General features: G+C 35.2%; 1 protein-coding gene across 8 annotated transcripts in view; it reads right to left on the reverse strand.

The window, feature by feature from the left end:
* The window catches only part of USP33 (ubiquitin specific peptidase 33), a 44,268-nt gene that overhangs the window by 3,015 nt on the left and 17,718 nt on the right, over positions 1–23,535 (reverse strand). For 3 of the 8 annotated variants that reach the window (XM_072866582.1, XM_072866580.1, XM_072866576.1), the window contains exons 9-24: positions 22,326–22,439; positions 21,503–21,581; positions 18,920–19,337; positions 18,371–18,511; positions 15,398–15,510; positions 13,886–14,058; positions 13,681–13,775; positions 13,063–13,096; positions 12,208–12,253; positions 11,284–11,464; positions 9,880–10,006; positions 7,666–7,835; positions 6,191–6,272; positions 3,482–3,590; positions 1,486–1,588; positions 645–713 (exon numbers count right to left, since the gene is read on the reverse strand). In XM_072866582.1, coding sequence (XP_072722683.1) covers positions 645–713; positions 1,486–1,588; positions 3,482–3,590; positions 6,191–6,272; positions 7,666–7,835; positions 9,880–10,006; positions 11,284–11,464; positions 12,208–12,253; positions 13,063–13,096; positions 13,681–13,775; positions 13,886–14,058; positions 15,398–15,510; positions 18,371–18,511; positions 18,920–19,337; positions 21,503–21,581; positions 22,326–22,439 — 2,054 coding nt within the window. Of the gene's footprint in view, positions 1–644; positions 749–1,485; positions 1,589–3,473; positions 3,591–6,190; positions 6,273–7,665; positions 7,836–9,879; positions 10,007–11,283; positions 11,465–12,207; positions 12,254–13,062; positions 13,097–13,680; positions 13,776–13,885; positions 14,059–15,397; positions 15,511–18,370; positions 18,512–18,919; positions 19,338–21,502; positions 21,582–22,325; positions 22,440–23,535 lie in introns of those variants that run through there. The other 5 variants (XM_072866581.1, XM_072866577.1, XR_012043262.1 and 2 more) reach the window with 4 other exon arrangements.

The following is a 23,535-nucleotide window of genomic DNA, read 5'->3' on the forward strand; positions in this document are numbered from 1 at the left end:
GGTACCTTTTTTTTTTTTAAGCTGAGCTACAATGAATTTAAATATTCACAGGAAGTCTAAAGTCTTCATAAAGCAGGCCATATTAGAATTTTTTTCCTCTGTACCTATAAATTTTACATAAATGGTATTAAGCATCTGACTGAAGAATAACAAAAGAAATCTGTATCTTTGCACGCTACAGAAGTTTTTGCAATGTACAGTGGCAAATAACTTGCAGCAAAATGAGGAACAACATTTACTTACTGTGGTTTATTTCCCTGTGTCAGTAGTTCTCAATTCAAATTAGGTTTCAAGATTCAAATAACTACGTACAGATATATGACACAATCTAAAAGCCAAGAATTCCCAATTTACGTTAAGAAAACCCAAATCAAACCAAGTGATACAGAGCCAAAGCACACTTTCACCACTTTAAAGTTACTCTACACCTCCTTCCACACTCTCATCTGTACTTGAATTAGTCTATTACAGATACTAATTCTCTGTTTTAAGAATAAGCTGCTCCCCCAAAAATGAGCACAACACAGATTCACTACGGATTGCCATTTTATGATAAGAGTTTAAAACAGAATTCATAATAAATTTTCCAACTTCAGCAAATACATCATAAGGAGCCCAAAGCTGCAGCAATATTGGACACCTACCTTGTTTTAGCACAGCATTTCCACATTTTGTTACTGCAATCTTAGTGTTATCAATAGGACCAGGAGGATCTAGTGTGACAGAAAGATGATGAAAATTGGGAGAGCTGAAAACAAATGGCAGGTTGGAGGTGCTGTTTTCAAATGGAAGGAGAAATAGCTCATTTGTTTACTGCTTGTTCTTGTACTGCTTAACAGTATGTTCTAGGTTGTTAAAAGCTAATCAGAATTTTAATTAAGAGCAAGTTTTTTGAAGCATTCATGATTACAGTAAGTCTTGAAGCAAGGTAAAACACAAATTAATCCTAAATCTTACCCCTCGCAAAGTTGTCCTAGAGCAGACTCAGACAGGATTGTAGAACATTTTATCAGTGTTTCCATTTCAAAATTTTAGAGGCACCTAAAGTAGGCTAAAGTGATATTATTATAGTTGTTACTCAGTTATCTGTAAGTTTAGGTTGTGACAGTGAGGTCACCTTTCCTCCAGAGGCTGTAGCATTATCTATCAGTTTGCACAGCAAAATCTATCCCTTGTACTTAGATCCAATTTTCCTGCTGCTGCTAACAGCAAACCCCTGCAAACAAGCAACCTTCTTTCCACAACTATCCCATTATCCATTCTTGTGAATTATTTGACTATATTCTGTGATTTGGTTCCTGGATATATTTGTAACCTATAAAACCCTGTGTCTTAGATGTTCGTTTTAAGAACTTTTGTTGCCTTTTTTACCTGTTCTTCCTACAGCCTTCTACACCAAAGCAGAAACAATTTAGTTAAACAGCACCACTACATGACAACAAAAAAGAAGAGATTACCCATATTTTGAAATGGAGCACAACTTACCACTGTCTTTACCCTTTACAAATCCTTCCCATTCTCTGAACCATTGCATACTGATGCAGTAAAATGTTGATGGCGATTCTTCTTCTTGGAATGCTCTATTAAGCTGAAAGGAAAAAGAATCAGTGTTTTTCCGCTTTTTAAAAATTACTGAACTCTTTTAACCACTGTAATTATTAACAGCATAGTATTACACTACTACAGAACATTTTTAAGAACTACTGACCATCAGAACAGTAAACAACTGGTGAATTCCCAAGGTGAGACTTTGATGTAGTGGTAGCCTTCATATTAAAATATGATTTATTCTTTACTTGAGAATTTATTTATTTTTTCCTGAAAACAGCAACAAGTTCTTCTTAAGCACAAGTGCTTACCCATCAAACACTACTGGATCATTACTGTGAAGGCTGAACGTTCAAGTAGCAAAAGAAAGCAGAAAACTTGGTTTTGTAAAATAAGATAGAACAGTCTTTTGAAAGATTTGCTCCATAATTTTATGGAAGGTTCTTTGTGTATCTTCATCTGTTTGTTTTCCCCCTAATACTTTGAACAGATGCCAGTACAATTCCAAGCAAGACACAGTGAACTAATGCACTGGGACTTTTCATGACTTTTCTTTGCTTCAGTTTAAAAAACACACAATATTTTTTGTTCCTACTATTTTAAAACTAAAAAAAAAAAAAACCATCACATCCTGTTTTTCTGAGTTTCTGTTGCAAGGCAATGAAAGTGACTGTATAAATTACAAAAAACAGCTTAGTAAAGAGCCTCGGTTAAATGTAACTAAATTTGTTTCTATCACTGTAAAAAAATATATCTACTTTTATAATTAAGATTTCAGGAAGTTTAACATTTTATTATTTTTCAGAGACTACAGACCTTTTCACAAGGTTATTAAGAAACATGCAAAAAGTCACTTAAACCTTTAAAACCATTATCTTTTAGCTCTGTAATAATATAGCTATACTTCCCCCTTTAAGCCATGAACCTAAAGCATCAATGCAACTTCTTAAGGTTTCAGATAGAGTAAGTTTTGCAATCATTCTCTAAAGCAATCTTTATAGAGGATAACAGAATTTTCTGTCTAACCAGTAACAATACTTGCACAACAGTGCATATATCATCATTGTTTATACTGGAAAAATACTGATTGCTAAAGCAAATGAGGTTGACTCAATGTTGTTAATAATAATTACTATCCAGTGGTAACCCAGACTAAAGAAAAATCAATTACTAAAAGGTTCAAATAGCAGTTAAAATATGGAAAAGTTGACACAATCTCTGAATTGTGATTAAAGCACAGATAGAACTGAAACAACAGCTGCAATTCTATTTTTCTCCCTCTCATGAAATTAAGATAGCAGAAATGGGACTCCAATATCTCTGCATTTACTTTCACTGAAAACTTCAAAACACATTTTTGGTTTAAGAATTACAAAATCATTACTACTAGTTATTTTACCAGACTCATGCACATAATCTTTAACTCATGGAAAATATAGTAGCTGCTTGATATTAATTTTACAGATCCATTACAATACTAAGGTCTTTACTTCACACTGACTTATTTATGTTTGTTTATGTCTCTAATGATATTTTTAAAATTAGAACTAGAGATAAAGATTATGATTAACTTTTTGCTGGCACAGTATTATTGCACTTAACCCTTATCAGATTGCACAGAACAGATCACTGGGAGGGTATAAAGAACAACTGCTCATGTGGCTGCACTCTGTTTCCATACTATAAAAAAGCAATTTCAGAAACACATCCAATATTTTCTCTAAGTACCTTTCCATAGAAACAGTTATCTGGGATAATCACAAGAACATTACTGTTGCCAACAGGAAAGAAGAGATTCTATATAGGTATACAGATACTTAATAAAATCTATTTGTTACAGGAATCACCTATGCAGTTCTGGTAACACCTTGGGTCAAGTCATGATTATCAGGTGATGTGCAAAAGCAGAATGAATAAGTGTTTACTTTTTTACCCGAATAAACATTTCCAATTCATTTTTCCTTCTTTTTTCAATTCTTTCAGACTCTATTTGGCAGGTGTGACAAACATACAGATGGTTAACAGCTGGTCCTCCTCCATACCTGCGGTAAAAGTAAAAAACCATTAACCTTGTGGAAAATACCATGTAAAAAGATCATGCTCCTATAGACATTGCAAGTGTCAGCTTCTTATAAAACGTAACAGAAGTCCAATACATGCCAGTCACGCTGATCCGCAAATGCCAGTCACGCTGATCCGCAAATGCCATCATTTATTTTCCTAGTAATATTTTGTACTCCATCCTAAGACATAACCATCTTCCACATTCTGACTGCCTAAAGCCCGTACAAACCATCTCAAACTCGGCTGTGTCACATACTTCACAAGGCGTTACTATGGGAAGAATATGTCAGTGAGCAAGTATGCTGTTATATAGACACCATGTGTGACTTTAATAAAGGCCTCTAAGAAACAGCTTATGGAAATGTTCCAGCCAGTTCTATCTTAACCATGTTCCTCCATTCCATTGCAGGCTCTTCATCAGTCTGTCACCTCCCTGACACTAGCCTCTAAACTTGTTTATTGTTTTGTTCTTAAAAAGTTACTCTCCATGACCCTCCCCTCCATATTTTCCTTGTGTGAAACTGCATACATGGAAGTCATCAGGGGCACTGTTACTGAGAAGCACAGGAGAGATATATATATGTGCGCATGTATATATATATACACACACATGTATCATTATTAACATGGGCAGCATTTGCTAGCCTGAAAACTACAAGATAAAGAAAATACTCTTGAACAACTTAGCAGCCTTAAGAGATGCATTTACTACAACAGAAATGTCAGGTTAAAATACGCATTGAGATAAGGATATTTCAGGTTCTACTTCCTAGTTGAATACTTATTTTTGTCAGAGCTGTGTTCTCTTCCAAAACCCCACATTTTATTCCAGAAATCTTACATTAAATTAGAGTGCTTTTAAGTATAGCAACATGAATTAACATGAATTGTTTCAAAATATAAAAGTTCTTAAGCAAGAGTGAAAAATAACTATGTTTACTTAGTGAATAAAATTAAACAAAAATCTGCTAGGGAAGGCATTGCTTTTTTTCCCCTTATAGACATGTATGTTTGAGTCCATAACAATAATTCGGGATGCTAATTTTTTTCCCCCCAATAGAGAAGTGTTCTATTTTAACTGAACATTAAAGGATTATTTCAGTACAGCAGCACTTGTACCTACAAGTTTTTTGGTATACACTCCATCATCCCAACTTAACAAAGACATACGTTTCATAAAATGGTCACCTACCACTTAAATTGCACCTCTGAAGATGACACTTTGTTTTTAGACTGCACTGATCAGTTCACAAGTTTTTAACTGAAATAGGCCAAGTATGGATTATACTATATTATCTCAAAGCAACTCTTATCCCAAAGTATTTGGAATTTGGAGTAGCACCACGTGAGCAGCAAAATAAATGTGTTTGGGACATGGATTGGCAATTGGCATCCTAGACAAATATATAATTTTCCTTAATACTATGTCACTAAAAGTCATCTTCCACCATAGTCAGCTTCCTCACCCCAAATTCTCACCCACTGCAGCCACGGTACTCTTCCATAATTCCCAGATAACAGCAAGACAAAAAGCAAAACATGATTGCTTCAGAGCTACTCTCTGTTGAAGGATGCATGCATCAGTCAGGAAGCCAGACAGAACAGACAAATATTTAGCAATAACAATTCATACCTCTTTTCTACCTAGTAGATTACTCTCCAAATCTGGAGGACCCTATCCATGTCTGGGACTTCTACCCTTCTATCAAATGAAGTTTGACATCTTGTTAAAAAATTTTATAAAGAAGGGAAATTAATGAGAAGTTTAAAAACATTTTGCTTCAGATTTAACAAATATTTCTGCATACAGAAAATGGATAATGCCTCTGTCGGTTGGAAGAAAAATTCAGTACATCTAGGAAAGTGGAAATAAGCTGGAAATAGTATTGTTTCTATTTTTCACTTGTGTCCATTGAAACTTTAAAACAAAAGAAACCCAACTCTTTAGCTATAATGCTTAGGTGGCAGGAAATTAACAGCTAAAAATATTTAATGCAAGTGCAATACAGAGTCCTTAAGGTCATCAGCAAAAGCTCTTCCACAGCTTTTTGTTACTTTAAAAGGAGACACATCTTGTAAGAATCCCTCCTTTATAAGCAAGCACTTAAACCTGACTCACATTAAAAAGTGTGGAGTAGTTACACAGAACACTTAGATACAAGTTATTTTGAAGGAGTACTGGCAGCTGAGGCTATGGATTCAAAGCCAACATAAAAGAAAAGCTGTCTCCAGCCAACAAGAGAACAGGAAGCTGATATAGAGAGCTCTTTCAAAATACCTCTTGCTAAGTGTACTTTTGCTGACCTACTTCATGTCATTTTTTACATACCGTACATGTTCATTGGTTTAATACTCAAGTATTATCCCAGTAACACACTACTTACGTAGGCTTCTAGCATTACTTTGCACAAGCAAATTATATAAATTGGCTGTTTGCAATCCCTTCACTTAGCTTTGTGCCTAGAGTATATATATTTTTTTCTGAGACACTAATTCTGAAGTCTGATGATGCTGCTTGGCAAATGTTTGCTCTCAAACCATATCACTGGATTTTTTCCAGTTTCAGTACAAAACTTACCTGCTATACAGATTATCCCATATATTTTGAGGTAGCATTACAACTAGGTCCTCTATGAAGTTAGCTTTGTGTGGAGGAACACCTGCAGAAGCACCAGGGGGAAAGAAAGAAAAAAAAAAAGAAAAAAAAAAGAGAGACTTGCAGATTTTATTGGGGGGGAGACTATGTTAGAGGTCTCAAAAAAAAACCCCAAAACACAACCTTTCAATGAATTCAGAAAAATCATGTGAAACAAGTTTTACCACAGTATAATTTATTACTGTATTTAAAGAAACCACTCCAATTTTAGTCTTTTATGAGTCTGAAAAGTTTATAAAAAGCAGAAGCAAACTACATGAAAGATTAAAATTAAAGGACTACAATCCTTTTAAATACTGACTGCAAAATGCTTCTTAAGGTATACAATTAAAATGTTAAAGTGATTAAATATTTTGTTTATGCATGCAAACACATTAGCAAACTGTCAATTCAAAATTCACTTATTTGCTGTAGAACTTTTTGAATTACTTCAAACAACATGAATGCTTGAAAGTAGTGAAATTTTGAGGGAGGCAGAAATAGAGGGGCTTGCAGAATTAGAAGTGTTGAGTTGAAGCACATGGTAAGCAGCAATGTGCTATGCAGGAATTCCTTTGAATAGGGAAAATCTAGTAGTTTGGGCACTCATGCAACAGGAGTCACCTGCTGTAATTCTGCAAAAGGAAAGCCACACTGCAAATTGCTACAGGGGCACACTATTCCTATGTTAAAAGTTTGCTTCAGCAACAGGAGCAGCAGCTCTAACTGCTAATCTAATACAGCTGTATTTTTTATTAGAAAATAGATATAAGAACACCACATAGTAATGATTTCTTGGAATGTTAGCACTCAAATATGGATATTTCCCCAAATATGTTTAGCTTAATGTAATTCTCTCATTTTTATTAACACTTAGCACAAAGTAAAATTTTTATGCTCCTATACAAAATATACAGAATTACTACTCTATTTTCACACTGCTATGCCCTGGATACTCTGCATCAGACCAATTTCTTGTTCTGCAGCTTTCAAACCTTCTTGTTGCTTCTAGCACGTAGCTGAGAAAAAGATTTAGACTGGCAGACCGAAGTATTAAGGATGATGATAAAGTGACAGGATTTTTAAAAATGGGAATATACATCTTTAAGAAGCAAGCAGATAAGCCAAACTGTTCCTCTTTAAGAATCAAGAAAGCTTATAAACAAAGTCAAATGTGCAGAGAAAAGAAAAATAAATTAGGAGAACTGCACACAGTATCATTTCCAACTAGTCAGCTACCAAAATGAAAGAAATAATTTACTCAGAAAATATAGTTCTAATTTACCTAAGAAGTTACAGAAGTTATAATATGAACTTACTATATTCAAATTCCTTTAGTTAAAACAAGTATAACATCCCTGTATAGCTACAAGTCAACAGACAAATTATTTTCACATGGTACTCAGTTAAAGTCTCACCTCCATGCATACAGAGAAAGTCATTATTTGAAATTGGTCCTGGCTCTGCAAAAGTCTTGAATTTATTTAACCACTGTCTGGAAACATAGAACTGCAGAAGACTTGGTTCCATCATATTCAGTAGACTCGATATCCTCCGTCTCTCTCTCTGTGCTTCTTCACTGCTCTTTCTATCACCAAAATAGAAATCATTAAACAAATATATATCCTTGTGTACAGTGCAGATAATTTACTTTGTGAAAAGAAAACTGCACTTTCAAGAAAATTACCTGGGCCATGTCTATACTTCAAAGTTCTACTAGCATGAAGTAGTTGACTTAGCACGTGAAAAAACTTGCACCTTTTATGCACAGCCAGAGACACCATCTAAATGTGTGGCAGGAACCTAGACTGTCATGTTAGCAAAACCACGTGTCACAACAGTCAGAACAGTTAGTACAGAGTGGGCAAAAGTACAGAGCAGCAAAGACTACTTGCTCAGTTAAACCTATGCTTGTCCTTAGTTCTCACAAGCCATGGCACAGGTGCTAACATGCTTACAATAAAACTTTTGCCTGCTTAGTTCAACAACTCAAAGACCCCTGACAGTTCCCATTCAACCTACCAGCCCGAGAGAACAAACAGCTGTACTGCAACAGAGACAGCAAACTACACTGCAGAGGTGATTATTACCACAGGAGAAAGACATAAAGCTCTATCCATCTGCCCATTTCCTCTGTGCATCTTCTGAGCTAAAGCTTTGCAAGCTGTACTCCTCGAGCAGATGTTCCTTACCTTCAGAAGTAAGGTTGAATAGTAAGTAGAACAGGAAAAGTAGGGGAATTACCTGAATCCCCCTACTTTTCTCATTAAGGCTGTTGCTGCTGTCCAACTGGAAGTATCTCTGCTCTCCTTTTTTTAGATTGACTAGAATCTCTCTTCTCCAAAAGCAGGTTTGAACCATTCATTCCATCCTCCAAAACCCTGACCTGAAACTTCACTCAGCATCACACAAAAGCTGGGCCACCTCAGTTAATTTACAGAGTCAAAGTTGACTGAAATAGCTGATAGAAAAGCTTCAGGTAGAGCTAATGGCCATAGCAACAAGGCTATTTATAGTACAGCAAAACAAGACTAAAAGAGTAGGAAAAAAACAAATGCTATGAACCCAATTAAAATACATTACCTGTTTAAATTCAGATCAAAGTTATTTAACAAAAACCTTAAAAGTCTGAAAATGAAATCCAAGTAGGTAAGTTCACTTTCCAGCTGTAATTTAAAAATGCATACATATCTCCACTTAGCTTCCTAAAATGACCTGAAAGAACATCCATTTTGTGCATGTGGTAGTGTTTTGTGGGTATACTATTTTTTAAAACCAAACTTCATGAATGCTATTATTTTATTATTTATTTTAATATGTTTGCCCACAATCAGGTACAGTGTTCTTTCTTGGCAATACAGCATGACTTCCACATTCCTTTTAGAAGACCTACTGAGTCAGATTCACAGGCTTAGCTCAGACAGTGGCAGGTACGAGTGCTCCTAATGAAAGTTAAAACATTCTCAGAACACATCTCATTTCTTGTGCAACTCTGACACAATCTATTTTGTGGTAAACTTTTAGTGGAAATTAGATCTTAGTACCAGAAATTTAGAATTTGAAAATTGAGTTAAGTTGCTTTTATTATTTCAAGTACAAAAATTCCTTAGACTGAAGATGATAACAACATGACTTCTCGCCTTTCATTTCAACGTTCAGGGAAAGACCAGCCTATAAATTCCCTGAAATTAAATTACAATAGAGTAAAAACCTCTGTTGTTCCAGGTCCCATCTGCTAAAGACTTTCCACAATTCCCTTTAGAGCTCTAACAGTTGGAATCTGTGTGCAAAACCTCCCTGTGTGCAGAATTCCTTTCCTCTAATTGAAAACAAAGTAATTAGTGGCCAGTTGTAACAGTTGCTTAAAGTTCTCTTTCTGGTCATCTTACTATACTTTATTTATGCAGTTTAATTTTCATTTTAAGTTCTGTACATGTTTTAGCAGTGACAGAACAAGTGTTAAGGACATAACTGAAGGATTAAGTGTCTCTCCAGTATAGGCTTTTCTGGTTGGTCAAATTCTTCCATTATAATTCTTGTGAGGCAGCTAATTTCTGACAGCTGCCCAACTGCTTAAAAAGTTATTTACATACCTGACTAATATGAGTATGATTGTACTTTTCATTTCTTACCTGTAGAAGAGAACATAGGCTTCTGCATTTTGCACTGTGGATTCTGATACTTCTGTGACACTCTGGTCGTCAAATTCATACCACAAATTATTTAAATTGTTGCGACAATAAGCTATATAATGTCCACCTAGAGTGTTAGAAGCAAGAGTTATTAAAAAGTGTCCCGAGCTGCCCATTTTACTTCCTTTTCATGTATTGCATAGTAAGTCCAAAAGAAGCAAGTCTTAAATGGGAGAAACATTAAATCATTAGCAGACAGGACCTGGATATTAACCTCTCTCAAACTTGGGATCAGCTTTTTTTTTCTGAATTTCTATCAGCTAGTGGAAAGTTGGACACTGCTTTCAGCATATTCTTGAACTCTTCGAACAGCTTGTTGTCTAATGCACTCCTGAACCATGATATTCAAATTAGAGTAAGACTGTCTGAACTATTTACCCTAATCAATGAACTCTGTTCAAATCTTTGTATACTTTATAATAGAAATTAGCGTAGCTGTGTAACAGCTACACGATATCAAGACCATACTTAACTGTATTTTGAAAACTATTCATAATATATTTTAAATTATTACTATTTTTAAATACATATTCAACTGTCAATAATTAAATAATCAGATACCTACTAAACTGATTACAAGAAGTATCATTCAGCAAGCACTAAATGGAAAATGAAAAAGCATCCAGAAAAAATGGAAACAACTTCATCTAAACAATGTTTAGATACCTCAAGTTTGGGGAGTAGGAGGGGGTGGGTAACTTCTGTAAAAATCTATGAAGTTTCTGGCTTCAAACTTTTCTTTCTTCTATTTTCCAAATCTTATAAATACTGGAAGCACTTGGGCAGGAACAAGCTTGACATATAGCAATAAGACGTTTATTCAGCTACTCATCACTACCCATAAATAGCAGTTACTGCCTGTTTTGGGGTTAAATTGGCAGCGATCATCCAAGAGAACATCTTTTAAAAAAATTACTGGCATCTTTGTAGTGCTTTGTGAACTCTTTCCAAAAAAGTAAGGCATACAAAGCATCAAAACTGTAGACAAACAACAGCTGTGTAGAACAGCTGATCAACTGGTCATCTGCTGGCATGTAACATTATTTGTACATCTATACTGTTCACTTTCAATAGTGCATATAGTTTTTTTACTTAATATTCCAGGATCTGTTAATTTTTTTCCACCTACAATTTTATTTAGGTATGCCGTACAATTTCAAAGATGTGTCAACTCTTTAAGAGCAAGCCATCTTATGGTGCAAGGTAAAAACCACAGCATTTATCTTCCACATTACAATTACCAATGCTCATCTATTTACCCTTCAGTATATGGATATCATCCTTAAACAGAAATGCTGATGTGAGTATAAACTGCAAAGACAAAACGATCAACCTCATACTTACTGCTGGCAGTTCCATGATGGCAGATGACAGACAGGAGATCATAAGTCACTATTTGAGCTGGACTGTCCTTCGCAAGGAAAGGCTGAAGATCAAGGCCTTCCAAGGGAAAGGACACATGGGTCCCAATTTTTGTGGAAAACATAAGTTCATGTCTAAATCTTTTGAGATGAATGCACAATATCTGTAAGAAGGATCAACAGATGCTACTATTTGATATTTAATAACTATACCGTGCATGCCATCTTTTCCTTTTATCATCCCAAAAGGATCACTCTTCTCTATGGCCTGAGGCAACTATCACAAGCTCTGTGTTCCACAGATATTATTTTATTTTTTTTAAATCAATTGTGGCTCAAGGAGTTAGAAATGAATTTGTAATTATTGAAGACTTAGCTTACTGACAATAAGAAAAAAAAAAAACAACAAACCAAAACAGTCCTGAACGGTTACTAACACTGACGCAGCATTGAACAACATACCTTTTCTCTTCCTCAATGCACCTATTGCACAATCTTGTCACAAGGGACATTAATTCTTCCTGATTATTGCAGCTGTCAACTCATGTTTTGAAGTGTAAGACTGGATTACTTTTAAAATGTAGAGTTACAAGCATTACTTATAGAAAAGATTTCCAGTCTGGCTGTGGTATTTAATTCTATGATCTACAGTATAAATAAGTTCTGCAGGCTGACAGTAACACATAGAAAAACCCCACTCTTCTAACTTTACTTTTCATGTACAAGGTTCACTTTCTTACAGGTTAAATAATCAAACGTTGCTCACATTCTTAAAACAAATGCCAATATGAAGATACGCTTTCATCATATAACATTATAAACACAATTTACTCCATGCAACTCATTAGTCTTACCACATTCCTAATCATGCAGAAAAAGTGCTTTAAAGTGCATGTAGTAACAGTACCTCAGGAAATTTTTGCACTTTGCAGAATTTCACTCCATTTCTTAACCTAAGCAAAGGAAAAACAAACAAACAAACAACAAAACAACCAATACTTAGTTCTGAAAAGGTTTTATTTTATTGTGCTAGATCAGCAAAAGTCTAAGCTGAACATTACATTAGTAAACCCAAAATATTTCGGGAATGTAGACTAGACATGGAGTAGCCAACATGATACAAACAATGACACTTGAGAAAAGACAATCTGTACTACTGAAAAATTCAAAGCAGCAAGTACAGATAATCAAGCTCCATCTAGCTAACAGTTTCTCTTAGCATAAAGAAAATAACTTTAAGCTTCATGAAAGCTGATTATTCAGCAAAAGAGAAAAAAGAAAACAACTGAGTTTATGTCAGAAATTACCTACAGCAGATCACCAGTTATATAGCAAGGAGTAACACTCCTTTTCCCTAAAGAGCTTTGAGCAGCCTTCAGACCACTTCTGTTTCTTGGTTCTTTAATATTTAAAGCCATAGTATATTTATTTATTTTTAACACACTGAAGTGAACCTCCTAGTAATATAGAGGGCTAAAAGCTTTTATTTTATTAATCAAAAACAATTTAGAAAGGTCTAAAATTGTAAGGAACATGAAAAAGAATTAAGCACATTTGGTTTGCAATATGGTACGGTGAGTCAGTGCTTCCTGACTCCTGCACCTTTATAATACTAAGTTGCTGACAGCCAGAACACAAGGTAGTATCAAAAGATTAACAGTACTGCGACATACCCAACAGAAATAAATGCTTCGACTAACAGAAGCATTAAAGCACTCAAATTAAGACAAGTTAAAACAAACAAAGGTAAAAGCCAGCTTACTTTTTACACCTTCCACAGCTGTACATGTTATCACCTGCAAATATCAGGGAGAAGAAAAAACAGCCATTATTCTGTAAATCCAAGTAGTTATCCTTCAAGCACATACATTTGATATATAAAAGTTTCAAGGGAATTTATCTTTAGCTTGCATTCAATATTTAACAGTTGTAAGAGTGCTGACATAGCAACTAAATAGAAAGGTTCTTGGGTTTTATGCTTTCAACTATGATGCAGTACGCATAATCTGAAGAGACAATACTATATAATTTAAAAGGGAAATAATTTACTAAGTCCAAATTAAGGTTATGAGAATGAGTATTAATATAGTGGGTTTTGAAATTTTTATGAACGTTCAGTTGATACCATTTCATTAAACCAAATTCAGATTTACTTGACATTTCTAAAGCAGCTTTCAGGGACATTTCTTGCCTCAAATATTCAGTTGAGTGAGAAGCTTACCTTTTTGAAATGAATGATCCCATAAGAGCAAGGAATGACTGTATTAGTCTAACAGGTGGCCTTTGCTTAATTGCGTGAAGCTAAGAAGATATTAATCATCTTATTGTGATAGGAGGAAAAAAACTGAGAAGAAACATGTTCATGTAATTAACCTCTTACCCTTGAGCTCATCTCTGGCGAAAAAGGCAGCAAGACAATCTTGTAAGGTTACAACTGGACCCCAAAACCAGCTAGGAACACATGAGACAACAAACCTGAAACATCATTGACAGAAAAGAGAGAAAACCAACAAATGTTCTGCCAGAAGAGCAGAAACTGTAATTCAAAATAGATAAATCTATAAAACAAGGTAAGTATTATTTACCTTTTGAAATATTCCATTAAAAAAGCTATCCATCCCTGGGGGGCATACGCTTCTCCACATGACCCTGCCTTGACTAGAGATGTCTGATGACTTGCAGAATGGAGTTTAGCAAGATCTTCCTTACCCGGAATAGGCAAGGACAGATCCTGAAAGGTCTCCAGAGTTACAGACAGCTAAAAAAGAAAACAAAAGAAACAAAATAGAGTTAAGCTTGTAGAGAAACAGCAATTAAATTGAATTCTGTAAAGTTCACCAGTAACTACTAAGTCACTGCATAGTTGAAAATTCCACTAGGTAGCAAATGAATTCTTACATCTCCTTGTTTATAATTAATTTTCTAAAAAAAGAGAAAAAACCCAACATTTTAGAGTGAACTTGCACATTGTTATCACTGAAACTTTTTTTTTTAAGTTGTTATTAATTAGTTGTCTTCCTACTAGTCATACAAAGCACTACGATTTGTGCCTCGGGCTCCTGTTATACAAGCTAGTTTCAAAAAGATTCAGCCCATTGTTTTGACAGTATTTTACTTTGACATTATCTTGACCTGATGTAACTGGACCCCCTGCAAAAGAGACCTGGCTGTGCATTTTCTTTCTCCCATGCTGGATTAAGTGATCACATAGTCACAGAGTAAAACATCAAGCAAACTTTAAAAATTCTTATTTGTTTTTTGAACTGGCTCACCAGATTACCCTGAGGTCTTGTATTCTTAGATCTAAAACAAGGGAAGCAGTAAGGGCATGCAACTGCATGAGGGTTAGGTTTAAACTTTATGTTGAGAAACTTGTCCCCAGTGCAAAGATTTGGATATCCAATATTTGATGCTATTGCTTTGAAACTGAAGTGGTCCACTAGACATGTTTAGATAATTGACTTTTTTAAAATGATCACGTGTGCCATTCTAAGTATCCTATGAGCAAATAGTAGAGGAAAAAATCAACGATTCCTATATTGCACCACATCTTGCAGTAGAGGACCACTTCAGAAAGCAGTTAATGATTCACATAACCTATAAAAGTAAGTGTCTTTACCTGGATTTTTTGAAAGACATTAATTTTCTTAGCCTCAATCTACCCGATAAGACTGTTATAGCAGTATGATTGGACTACCATCTTTTACTTTTCTTTGTAACATTATGTACCTGAGAACTTACGACAGTAGCAGGTATGCATTAGGATAGTCAGAACATTACTAGAAACTAATCATACCTAAGTGAAGTTGAGGAGCAAGTCTCTTTCTCCATCCTTGCTGTAAACCAACTCTCAAAATGTTATTTTTCAGTTCTGAGCAAATATCCAGCTCAATGAAAGCAAGCTAGTCTAAACACAAAGTGCTGGTAGTAGCTGCTATTACTATTTGAGTGAACAAGTATGAAACAACCTAACCTTCTGAGGAAATCTGCCACAAAAGAATAAAGTTACCAGAAAATGACTGTATTGTAAAACCATAAGTATTTGTATTGGGGAAAAAAAAACACATTAAAAGCTAGAACTTCCCCTCCTTACTCACCCGATCACAAGTCAAGCACTGTACTGAGCTTATTATAGTCCCATCAAATATATCAGAGATAACACTCCTGTACTTCTTGCGCTTCTTCCTTTTTGGTGATGATACAGTTGAAACTATAAAATGACAAAAATAAAATGCTGAAATTAAATCAAGATACAGTGGATTCTGATTTCCTTCAACTTTGCATAATATAATTAGAGATCACACATATTTAGGATTAAATTATGAGCCAAGCCCTGTTTTCTATTTACTAAGTATTTCTTAGAAATTACATAACCAGATTACTGCTAGTACCAGGCAATTCATGTAGGTTCCTCAAGCAGTTTATGGGGGACAAACACCAGAATACTTTGCCTCTGTTTAAGTAAAACTCAAGCTGCTGGTCTTGAAATCTACAGCCTATTGCTACAAAATTCATCTTGGCAGGAATCCCCCAAGGTATAAACTTAAAAAGGCAAATTTTATCTGACATTTAATTTGATCACATCTTTCCAGGAAGTTTTAACCATGTGGGGCTAAAGAGCTCATACACAAGCTTATTGTATCACAACACTGATGACAGTGGGTTGAAGTAGACTAAATTTACTACTAGAGTCCAGCCTAACAACAGTTTATTAAAAAAAAAATAAAAGTAAAACTCCAAGCCAATAACATGTGCTCCCCACCTAAATCCACTACTAATTAGGTAAACACAGCAGAGCAGTCTCTTGGGCTCTGTAGATTACTGGAATGGTAGGCTAAAATGAAGACCACAAAACCTCTTCTGGAGTCAGTACATTACCCAAGAGACCACTCAAAAGTCTTGCAGGAGTCAAAGGCAAACTCTGCCAAAATGCTGACAGCCAGTAACAAGATAGGCAGTGAAACATGGAAATAATTACAGTGAAAAGGAAACTGAATTACTCCAATAAATCTTTCACATAGAACACAACCTCCCAAGGCTCCTTTACACATAAAGAGTTTGCCCATAAGCAAGTACTCTTGTCTCTTTACTGTCCAGCAGTATTACATGTTGTCTCTGTACCACCCCATACCTAGAAAGATGTCTAAAAAAAAAAAAGAAAAGTCTGAATTCAAAAGTATCTCCAGCAGAAAGAACAGCCATTAGAAGTAATCTGAAAAACCCTCTTTTCCACAATGCATCAGATATATTTTATTTATCATGGACACAAACTGCCCATACAGTCTTTTGCCCAGAATTCTTTTAAGGTTCCTTTCAATCATTTATTTTGCCACTAAGCTGCTTTAAGATGGTTCTAAAGTCTTTGTTTATCAGTGATGTGGAGGATGGGCTGTATTTTCCACACTAACAAACAGCAGGAAGGAATGGAAGACAGTGACAAGCAGGGGCATCTTAAATTTGTGGCACCCAACAGATACCACATGCTTTCAGCAAGGGGGAAATGGAAGAGAAGGGAAGGGAACAGGTGTGTTGTAATTAGGTATTAGCCCCCACACAGAAGACCTAGCACACTAGGGAGTTCCCCTAGCATTATGGGGAATTAAAAAAAAAAAAAAAGGACAAAAAAAACCCAAAAAACCACCACCTTGTGAGCTTGCAAATGGCTGCCACATTACTCCCCTAGTCAGTTCTACTGCATACATATCTGTTGCGTCAATATTCAATAAAGATGACCAAGAGTTAAATTATTAGGAAATTAATCTAGATTGGAAGAGACCTTTGGATATCATCTGGTACAGTCTCTGTTCAAAGCAGCTCTAGCTGAATTTTGGAATATCCCTCTCCAAGGACCTTGGGGTACCTCTGGGCTCCCGCCTCTGTTCCAGTATTCAACCACTCAATTGAAATTTTTTTTTTCCTTCTATCTAATAGAAATGGAACAAAGTTGCAGAAAGGAAGATTTCTATTTGCTGCATGGCTTCAAGAGCAGTCTGGTTCTGCCTTCTCTATAACCACCCATAATGCTGATGACAGCAACAGTTCCCCTTTAGCCTTTCCTTCTCCAGGCTGAACAATCCCAGCTCTCTCAGCCTCTCCTTGTATACGATAGGCTCCAGCCCCCTAGTACCTCTTCTGACAGACTCCCTTCAGTTTGTAAAACCTTCCTGTAATGGCGAAGCCAAAAGTGGAGACAGTAGTACAGATGCAGTGTCAAAACTGCTAAACAAATGAATCAAGGAGGTCAATGATTTAAGTCCATTAAATCATTGTCATTCAACATCAATGCTAAAGCATTAAAAGGATAACATGAACATTTTCAGAACTTATCCTGGACAGCCTGTTGAATGAAAGAGGATCACAATATTAAAGTTGTTTGGGAGTTTTTTGGTTTGGTTTAATACTTGTTCCAAAAGACAAGCTTTTATTAAAACAGTCTACTGTTAGACAAATGGGGGGGGGGGGGGGGGGAATTATATATTGTTCCTTGTGCCCTAAAGCTGCACTGTCTTGTATCTAAAGGCAATAAAAGTCTAAACACTCCCAATGCTGATCAACACATAATACTGTGGAAAGTGCCAAAAGAAATACTCTACACCGGAACGACAGTAACAACCAGGAAGCAGCTAGCATTTACAAGTCTACCTACAGTATAGGTACAAATGGCTCCTTAAACCTTAATAAACTAAAATGTTGACTTATTGAACTTCTGCTGAAGAACCAATGGGCATGTTCTATGAAAAGCATTACCTTTCTGTGGGTACTAACTTCTCCTACATTTTCCCTCTCTCCAAACTCATGCAATTGAGAAAGTTGTCTAAAAAATATTATTCCATCCTCCCAAAGCAGAGGCAAATACTATTAATTCTTCAAAAAAAAAAAAAAGAATTTTACAGAAGTAAAGGGAGTCTTATTATATGTCCAGCTTATATAATGCTCCCTCTCCCCACTGGGGATAGGGGATAAAAAAAACCCCTAAGAACAACACTGCGTTGCTACACAAGACACAACAAAATGAAAACTGTAATACAGAGCAATTCAGTACCAGGAGGGACAAAATAAAGGGCCTATACCTTTTTTGTGGACTGGTGCCAGCGAAGAGCACGACGAGAATGATTTTGGAGGACTGTTTGATAAGCATGTGTTCATCCCTTCATTCAGTGATGGGGTTTGTGCTGCAGGCATCTCACTCATGTGGACATCATTGATGTACTCTGCAATTAATATATGCATTATTTCATAAATTTTACCCAAAACTGTATTGCAGAATGAACAGACACGATAGTTATAGAATTTATTTAACCACACTGTCAGGTCACTGGACATTTAGGAATGAAGCATCATTTCAATTCACATACCTTTAAGTTAAGAACAAAACCGAAAAACACCACTCTTCTCTGAAATCTTACCCAGTACAACTCTTTAGCTTTTCAAGGGAATTCAAATTGCATTCAGAACACCTAAACTAAAAAAATAAACTAAGAAGGTGCATTGTTTACAAGTAAATCCACCTACCCTATTTGACCTATACCTCTCTACTGTATTCTACAACTCATTTCCACTCACACAGATATTCTGGCTAAGAATTTGACTATTTCAATTGCACATTAGTAATGTATTACCTGAGAATCTGCTGTGTATCTGTACTTTGACAGTTCCTTGATTATTTAAAAATTCAGTGGTCTCTGAAGCAGTGTTTGTGTCTTTTTCCAAGTCTTCCATAGAATTTGCTCGTTTAAGCTTGTTGCTTGATATTTTTTCTTTCTGCCAGTCTTTGGATGTGATCGCGTTATCATCATCCTGAATTAGCATGGTTGTCTCTGCAGAATCCTCAAGGACAGGTTTGAAAACAGCGTCATTTTCTGGTTTATCACAGGTACCACAGGATTCACAGGGCTGAAAGCCTACATCTGACTGGCTCTTTTCTTCTTCCATACTCTCTTCAACACTCATAGGCTGGGCATCTTCCAGTTCTACAACTGGTTCTTTAAGTTCTTCATGAAGCAAATCCATTAGACAACGCAAAAATTCTTGTGCATCCTAGGATTTTAAACAAGTTTTACAATATTATTCAATTTTATTTGGAAGATATTAAAGTCATATCAGGAAAAGACACAGATCACTAAAACGAAAGCTACAGCTGGCTGTTAAAGAAGAGTAAGGTAAATTCCTCTATCCCAGGTCTAATGTTCAAAAGAAATTTCATTTACAGATCACATATTTGTTTCCTGCATCCATTTCTTGCAAATCACAGGTAATCTTATCATACAAGTTTCCTCCAAAACACTTCAATTCCCAAAAAGCTTATTTCAACAACTTTAACAAAAATACTGCCATATTACACGAATGATAAGTGTAACTCAAGCAACTACCAACAGTGTGGTCAGACTCCAGCTTTGCGGGTAATGGAATGTTTTAGGGACATTTTTTTTAAAACCTTATGTAGCATCTTCAGCAAAGCAATCAGAGCCTTGCTTTCACTGGGCATGGAAGTACTTTATTAAAAAGTATTGAGGTACTTAGCCTGTCTTTCCAATTGCATCATACTGTCAACAAGATCTTAATTCTTCTTCTCAAGCCTGGACAAGATTCCTCAACTATCAGTGTTTCCACAAAGAGCTGTCAAATATTACTACAAGTCTAATCCGTGTTTGGAAATATCTTAAAAGCCATCAAATTTCAACAATCCATGCAGCAGCTTGGTTCCTGGCAATAGAGAACATCTAATAAAACAAGCATGGGAGAAAACAATAGCCTCTTCTTGGCAACTACTACTGCTTCTGTTTTCCTTTTTGTATTTTGGTTGTTCATAATAATAATTTTTGCTGCTCAACATTCCCATCCATCATAGCAATTACTTATTAAGCTCACAACTGCTGACTAGAAAACATTCTTTTTCTTAAAAACTACAACTATCAGATTTGAGTTTTGGGTTTGGGTAATGAAAAAATCCAATATGCCTATTTGCTGGTAATGCTTTTACAAAAAAAAAAAAAAAAAAAAGAAGACTCAAACCTTGAGACACAGATTAACTGATAAACATTCTTCATTGAGCAAAATAACTCCTTTTTCTCCCTGAATATTGGACGTGGCTGCCCAAATTGTGAGACTGGGCAATAGGAGAGTGTTGATCATGAAAGACCTGCTTTGTTTTAATTGTTGCCATGAAACCTACTAAACATACAACTGAAGTGTGATCCAGGCAGAACCTAAAAAGGTTCTCATTAAGTGTTGCTCTGCATGGAAAAAAACCAAAAACCAAACAACAACATCTCATCACTGTTCAAAGCTGGGAGAACCAAGTTTACATACAGTTTCTTATTGGTTATCAAGATTGATTTTCTACTTTTCCAGAAATTCATGTGGCTCTTAAGAAATTAATGAGTAAATTAAAAAACATTGAGATTACTATTTAAACATTTACTTTACAGCTACATGCAGCATTTGAACATTAAAACATGTGTTCTAATCCTCCACTCCACAAATATGAAACATGCTAACTGAAACAGCAAAATTCCTTTGAATAACAGCAGATTCCTGGAAGATATTAGTAAGCTTTTCTAATTACAGGGTTTAAATTTTTCCTCTAGCCCAAAAGCTTTTAATAAAGTACTGCAAACTGTATGAATGCAGCAAGATACTGTATGAAGGATCAACTGAATGCCTTTACTATACAATAATCCATGCCTCTTTAACAAGTTACCAATTTACAGTTCCCACAATACTGCTTACGAAAAACACAGCAGTGGGGCTTTTTTCAAAGATAATAAATGAAAATTGGATACTGTGTATTTAATTTTTAAAAAACCATAAATGGTAAATGAATATTTAAAAAACTATTATATTCTTTTTTATTTTTTAACACCTTTATTTTGTTTTCTGGGATTGCTCAAATATTAGCAGCATTATTTCACACAAAGGAAAAGTTTTAGATAATAATTATTTTAGTTTTCCTGAAAAAAGGAAAAAGGAGTTATTCTGAGAAGTTGAAGGCCTTTCAAGAATGTGATATAAACAAACATAAAACACAACTTAACTGTTGATGGTTCGGTTTCAGATGATCTACATTTGAAGCACATAAACTAAAGTTTATGCTACATTTGCTTTAAATAAATATAGGAAGTGTGGTATCTTAAGCATTAAATTTAAAAATAAGAGATAACTTTATGGCTTCAGCAGATTCAAAAGACATCAGAAGGTTTCACCTGTTGAGAGTAGCCTCGAAACGTTGGATTAACAGTTTTAATTCCTTGAAATAAACCAGTAGGAACAACAGAACCAGGCCTAAAGAAAAAAAGTTTCAAATATATAAATATACATAAAAAAGCAAACATTTAAGTGGAATTTTCTATCTTTACTGGGATCATAATTTTAACTGCAACTGAACTGTAACATGTCTAACACCAATAATATTAATCTTAACCAAACATAATATTGGCATTGAATAATTAACAATACATTTTTTTAAATCTGTCATCCAACAGAAATAGAGACTGTATCAGGACTTGTCACATTTCTTGTCAGAGAATCAGATGAAAAATCAGGCATACTTGTGGCACAATGCTCAATTACTGTTTCTTTACCTTTGTACTTATATTTTGAAGTATTTTCTTACACAGAGATAACAGAATTTCCATATAAGGAAATAAGAGAAATTGATAAAACATTTACACAGAATGAAGGGGACAGAGAGAATAAAGTAGTTAAACATTTTAGATGTATCTCTGGCAGATATAAACTTATTTTTAAAAGCTTAATGCTACTTTGTAGTGTGTTTATAATCTATTTCTTGTCAGATCTTCCTTACTACAATTTACATCAATTATTTGTCCTATCTTTGGTACATATGGAAAAGAACAGGTTATAAGGACTGTTTAAATCCTGCAAGTTAGTCTTTCCTTCCTTAATTTATAACAGTAATTCTGTGATACACACAAAACAAAAATCAGAAACCTAGGACAGATAAATACATCCTTCATGACTCTGGAGTTTATTTATAATCATTTCATCACCAAAATGATGCAATACCTGCTTTTGTGCCAGAGTTCTGTCATCAGCTTGAGGTAACTTTTACAAATTGCCGGTTTCTTATCTGTTTGGGCTAAGCCTCCACAGTCAAGAAAAAAGTGCGTTAAAGGTGGGCTGATTAAAAGGAAGAAAATAGTATTTTTTTCAGGTTGTTAAAATACAAGAGGAAATCTGCATTTCATACAAGATTATATATATTTAAAAAAAAAAAAGAGTAATACTATTATGTAATTGAACAATTCCATTTCCTACATCCTTAAATGCTGCAACCAAACGTTTCCTAGTATGACAACTTCAGCAGTACAGCAACATTGTTCCTCAAATGTATTCTGACATTTATCAAAGCACCAGAATTGTCTAATGGGATTCAAGTTCAAGGCAATTCTACTAGCCATCACAGAAGTACACAAGTACCACTACACAACAATCACCATAAGCCTAGTCCATAAATAGCATCTTAAACAAATCTTCTTTTCTCTCGTATCCAATAGTGCCACATGATGTTTGTAGGTACATAATTTATACTTAAATGATTATTTATTTCTTTACTTCATGCAGTGTTGCCAACTCACATGCTCTCTCAATTCTCTCCCTTCACACCCCTTTTGAAGTCACAATCCCTCATACAGATTGGACCTATTTTTATCCAAGAAAGGAGACATCCCAGCATACTTGCAAAATTTGGCATTTCTCAACAGAATAATTTCCTCATGATTAGATGCCTTGTCCACTTCTTTACCTTCTAGAGAGATTTGCCTCAGTTCTCCTCTCCCTTAACAAAGGATCTCAGTGAGGTCTACTTAGCCCTGTATCCTCTCTTGGATTGCAGCCAAAAGCAGATGCATACAGTAAGCATGTATGATATATGCTCAAGTACTGTCCCCACCTAACCATTTTGAGTGCAAGAAACTTCAGAATTGGATAGTGTTTTTATCTCTTCAGCTTTTGTAGATTTCTCCTTGTCTGGTATCCCCATGGGATGAGATTTTGAATTCTAGCCACTCCTAGGATGATTTAGCATAGAATGGCCCAGACGCATTGTTTGTAAGGACTGAATTTGGACCTTTTGATCTTAACATGTCTCTTTTTTTTAATTAGGGTTTTTTTCTTATGCATTTCCTTTGATTTCTTCTGTAGTAGAAAAAAAAACAACCCACAAATTTAATAGCTTTTATCAGATTTTCCTCTAATTTCTAGAGCTGCATGTATT

The sequence above is a fragment of the Ciconia boyciana genome, chromosome 7, assembly GCF_034638445.1.
Source record: "Ciconia boyciana chromosome 7, ASM3463844v1, whole genome shotgun sequence".
NCBI lineage: Eukaryota > Metazoa > Chordata > Aves > Ciconiiformes > Ciconiidae > Ciconia > Ciconia boyciana.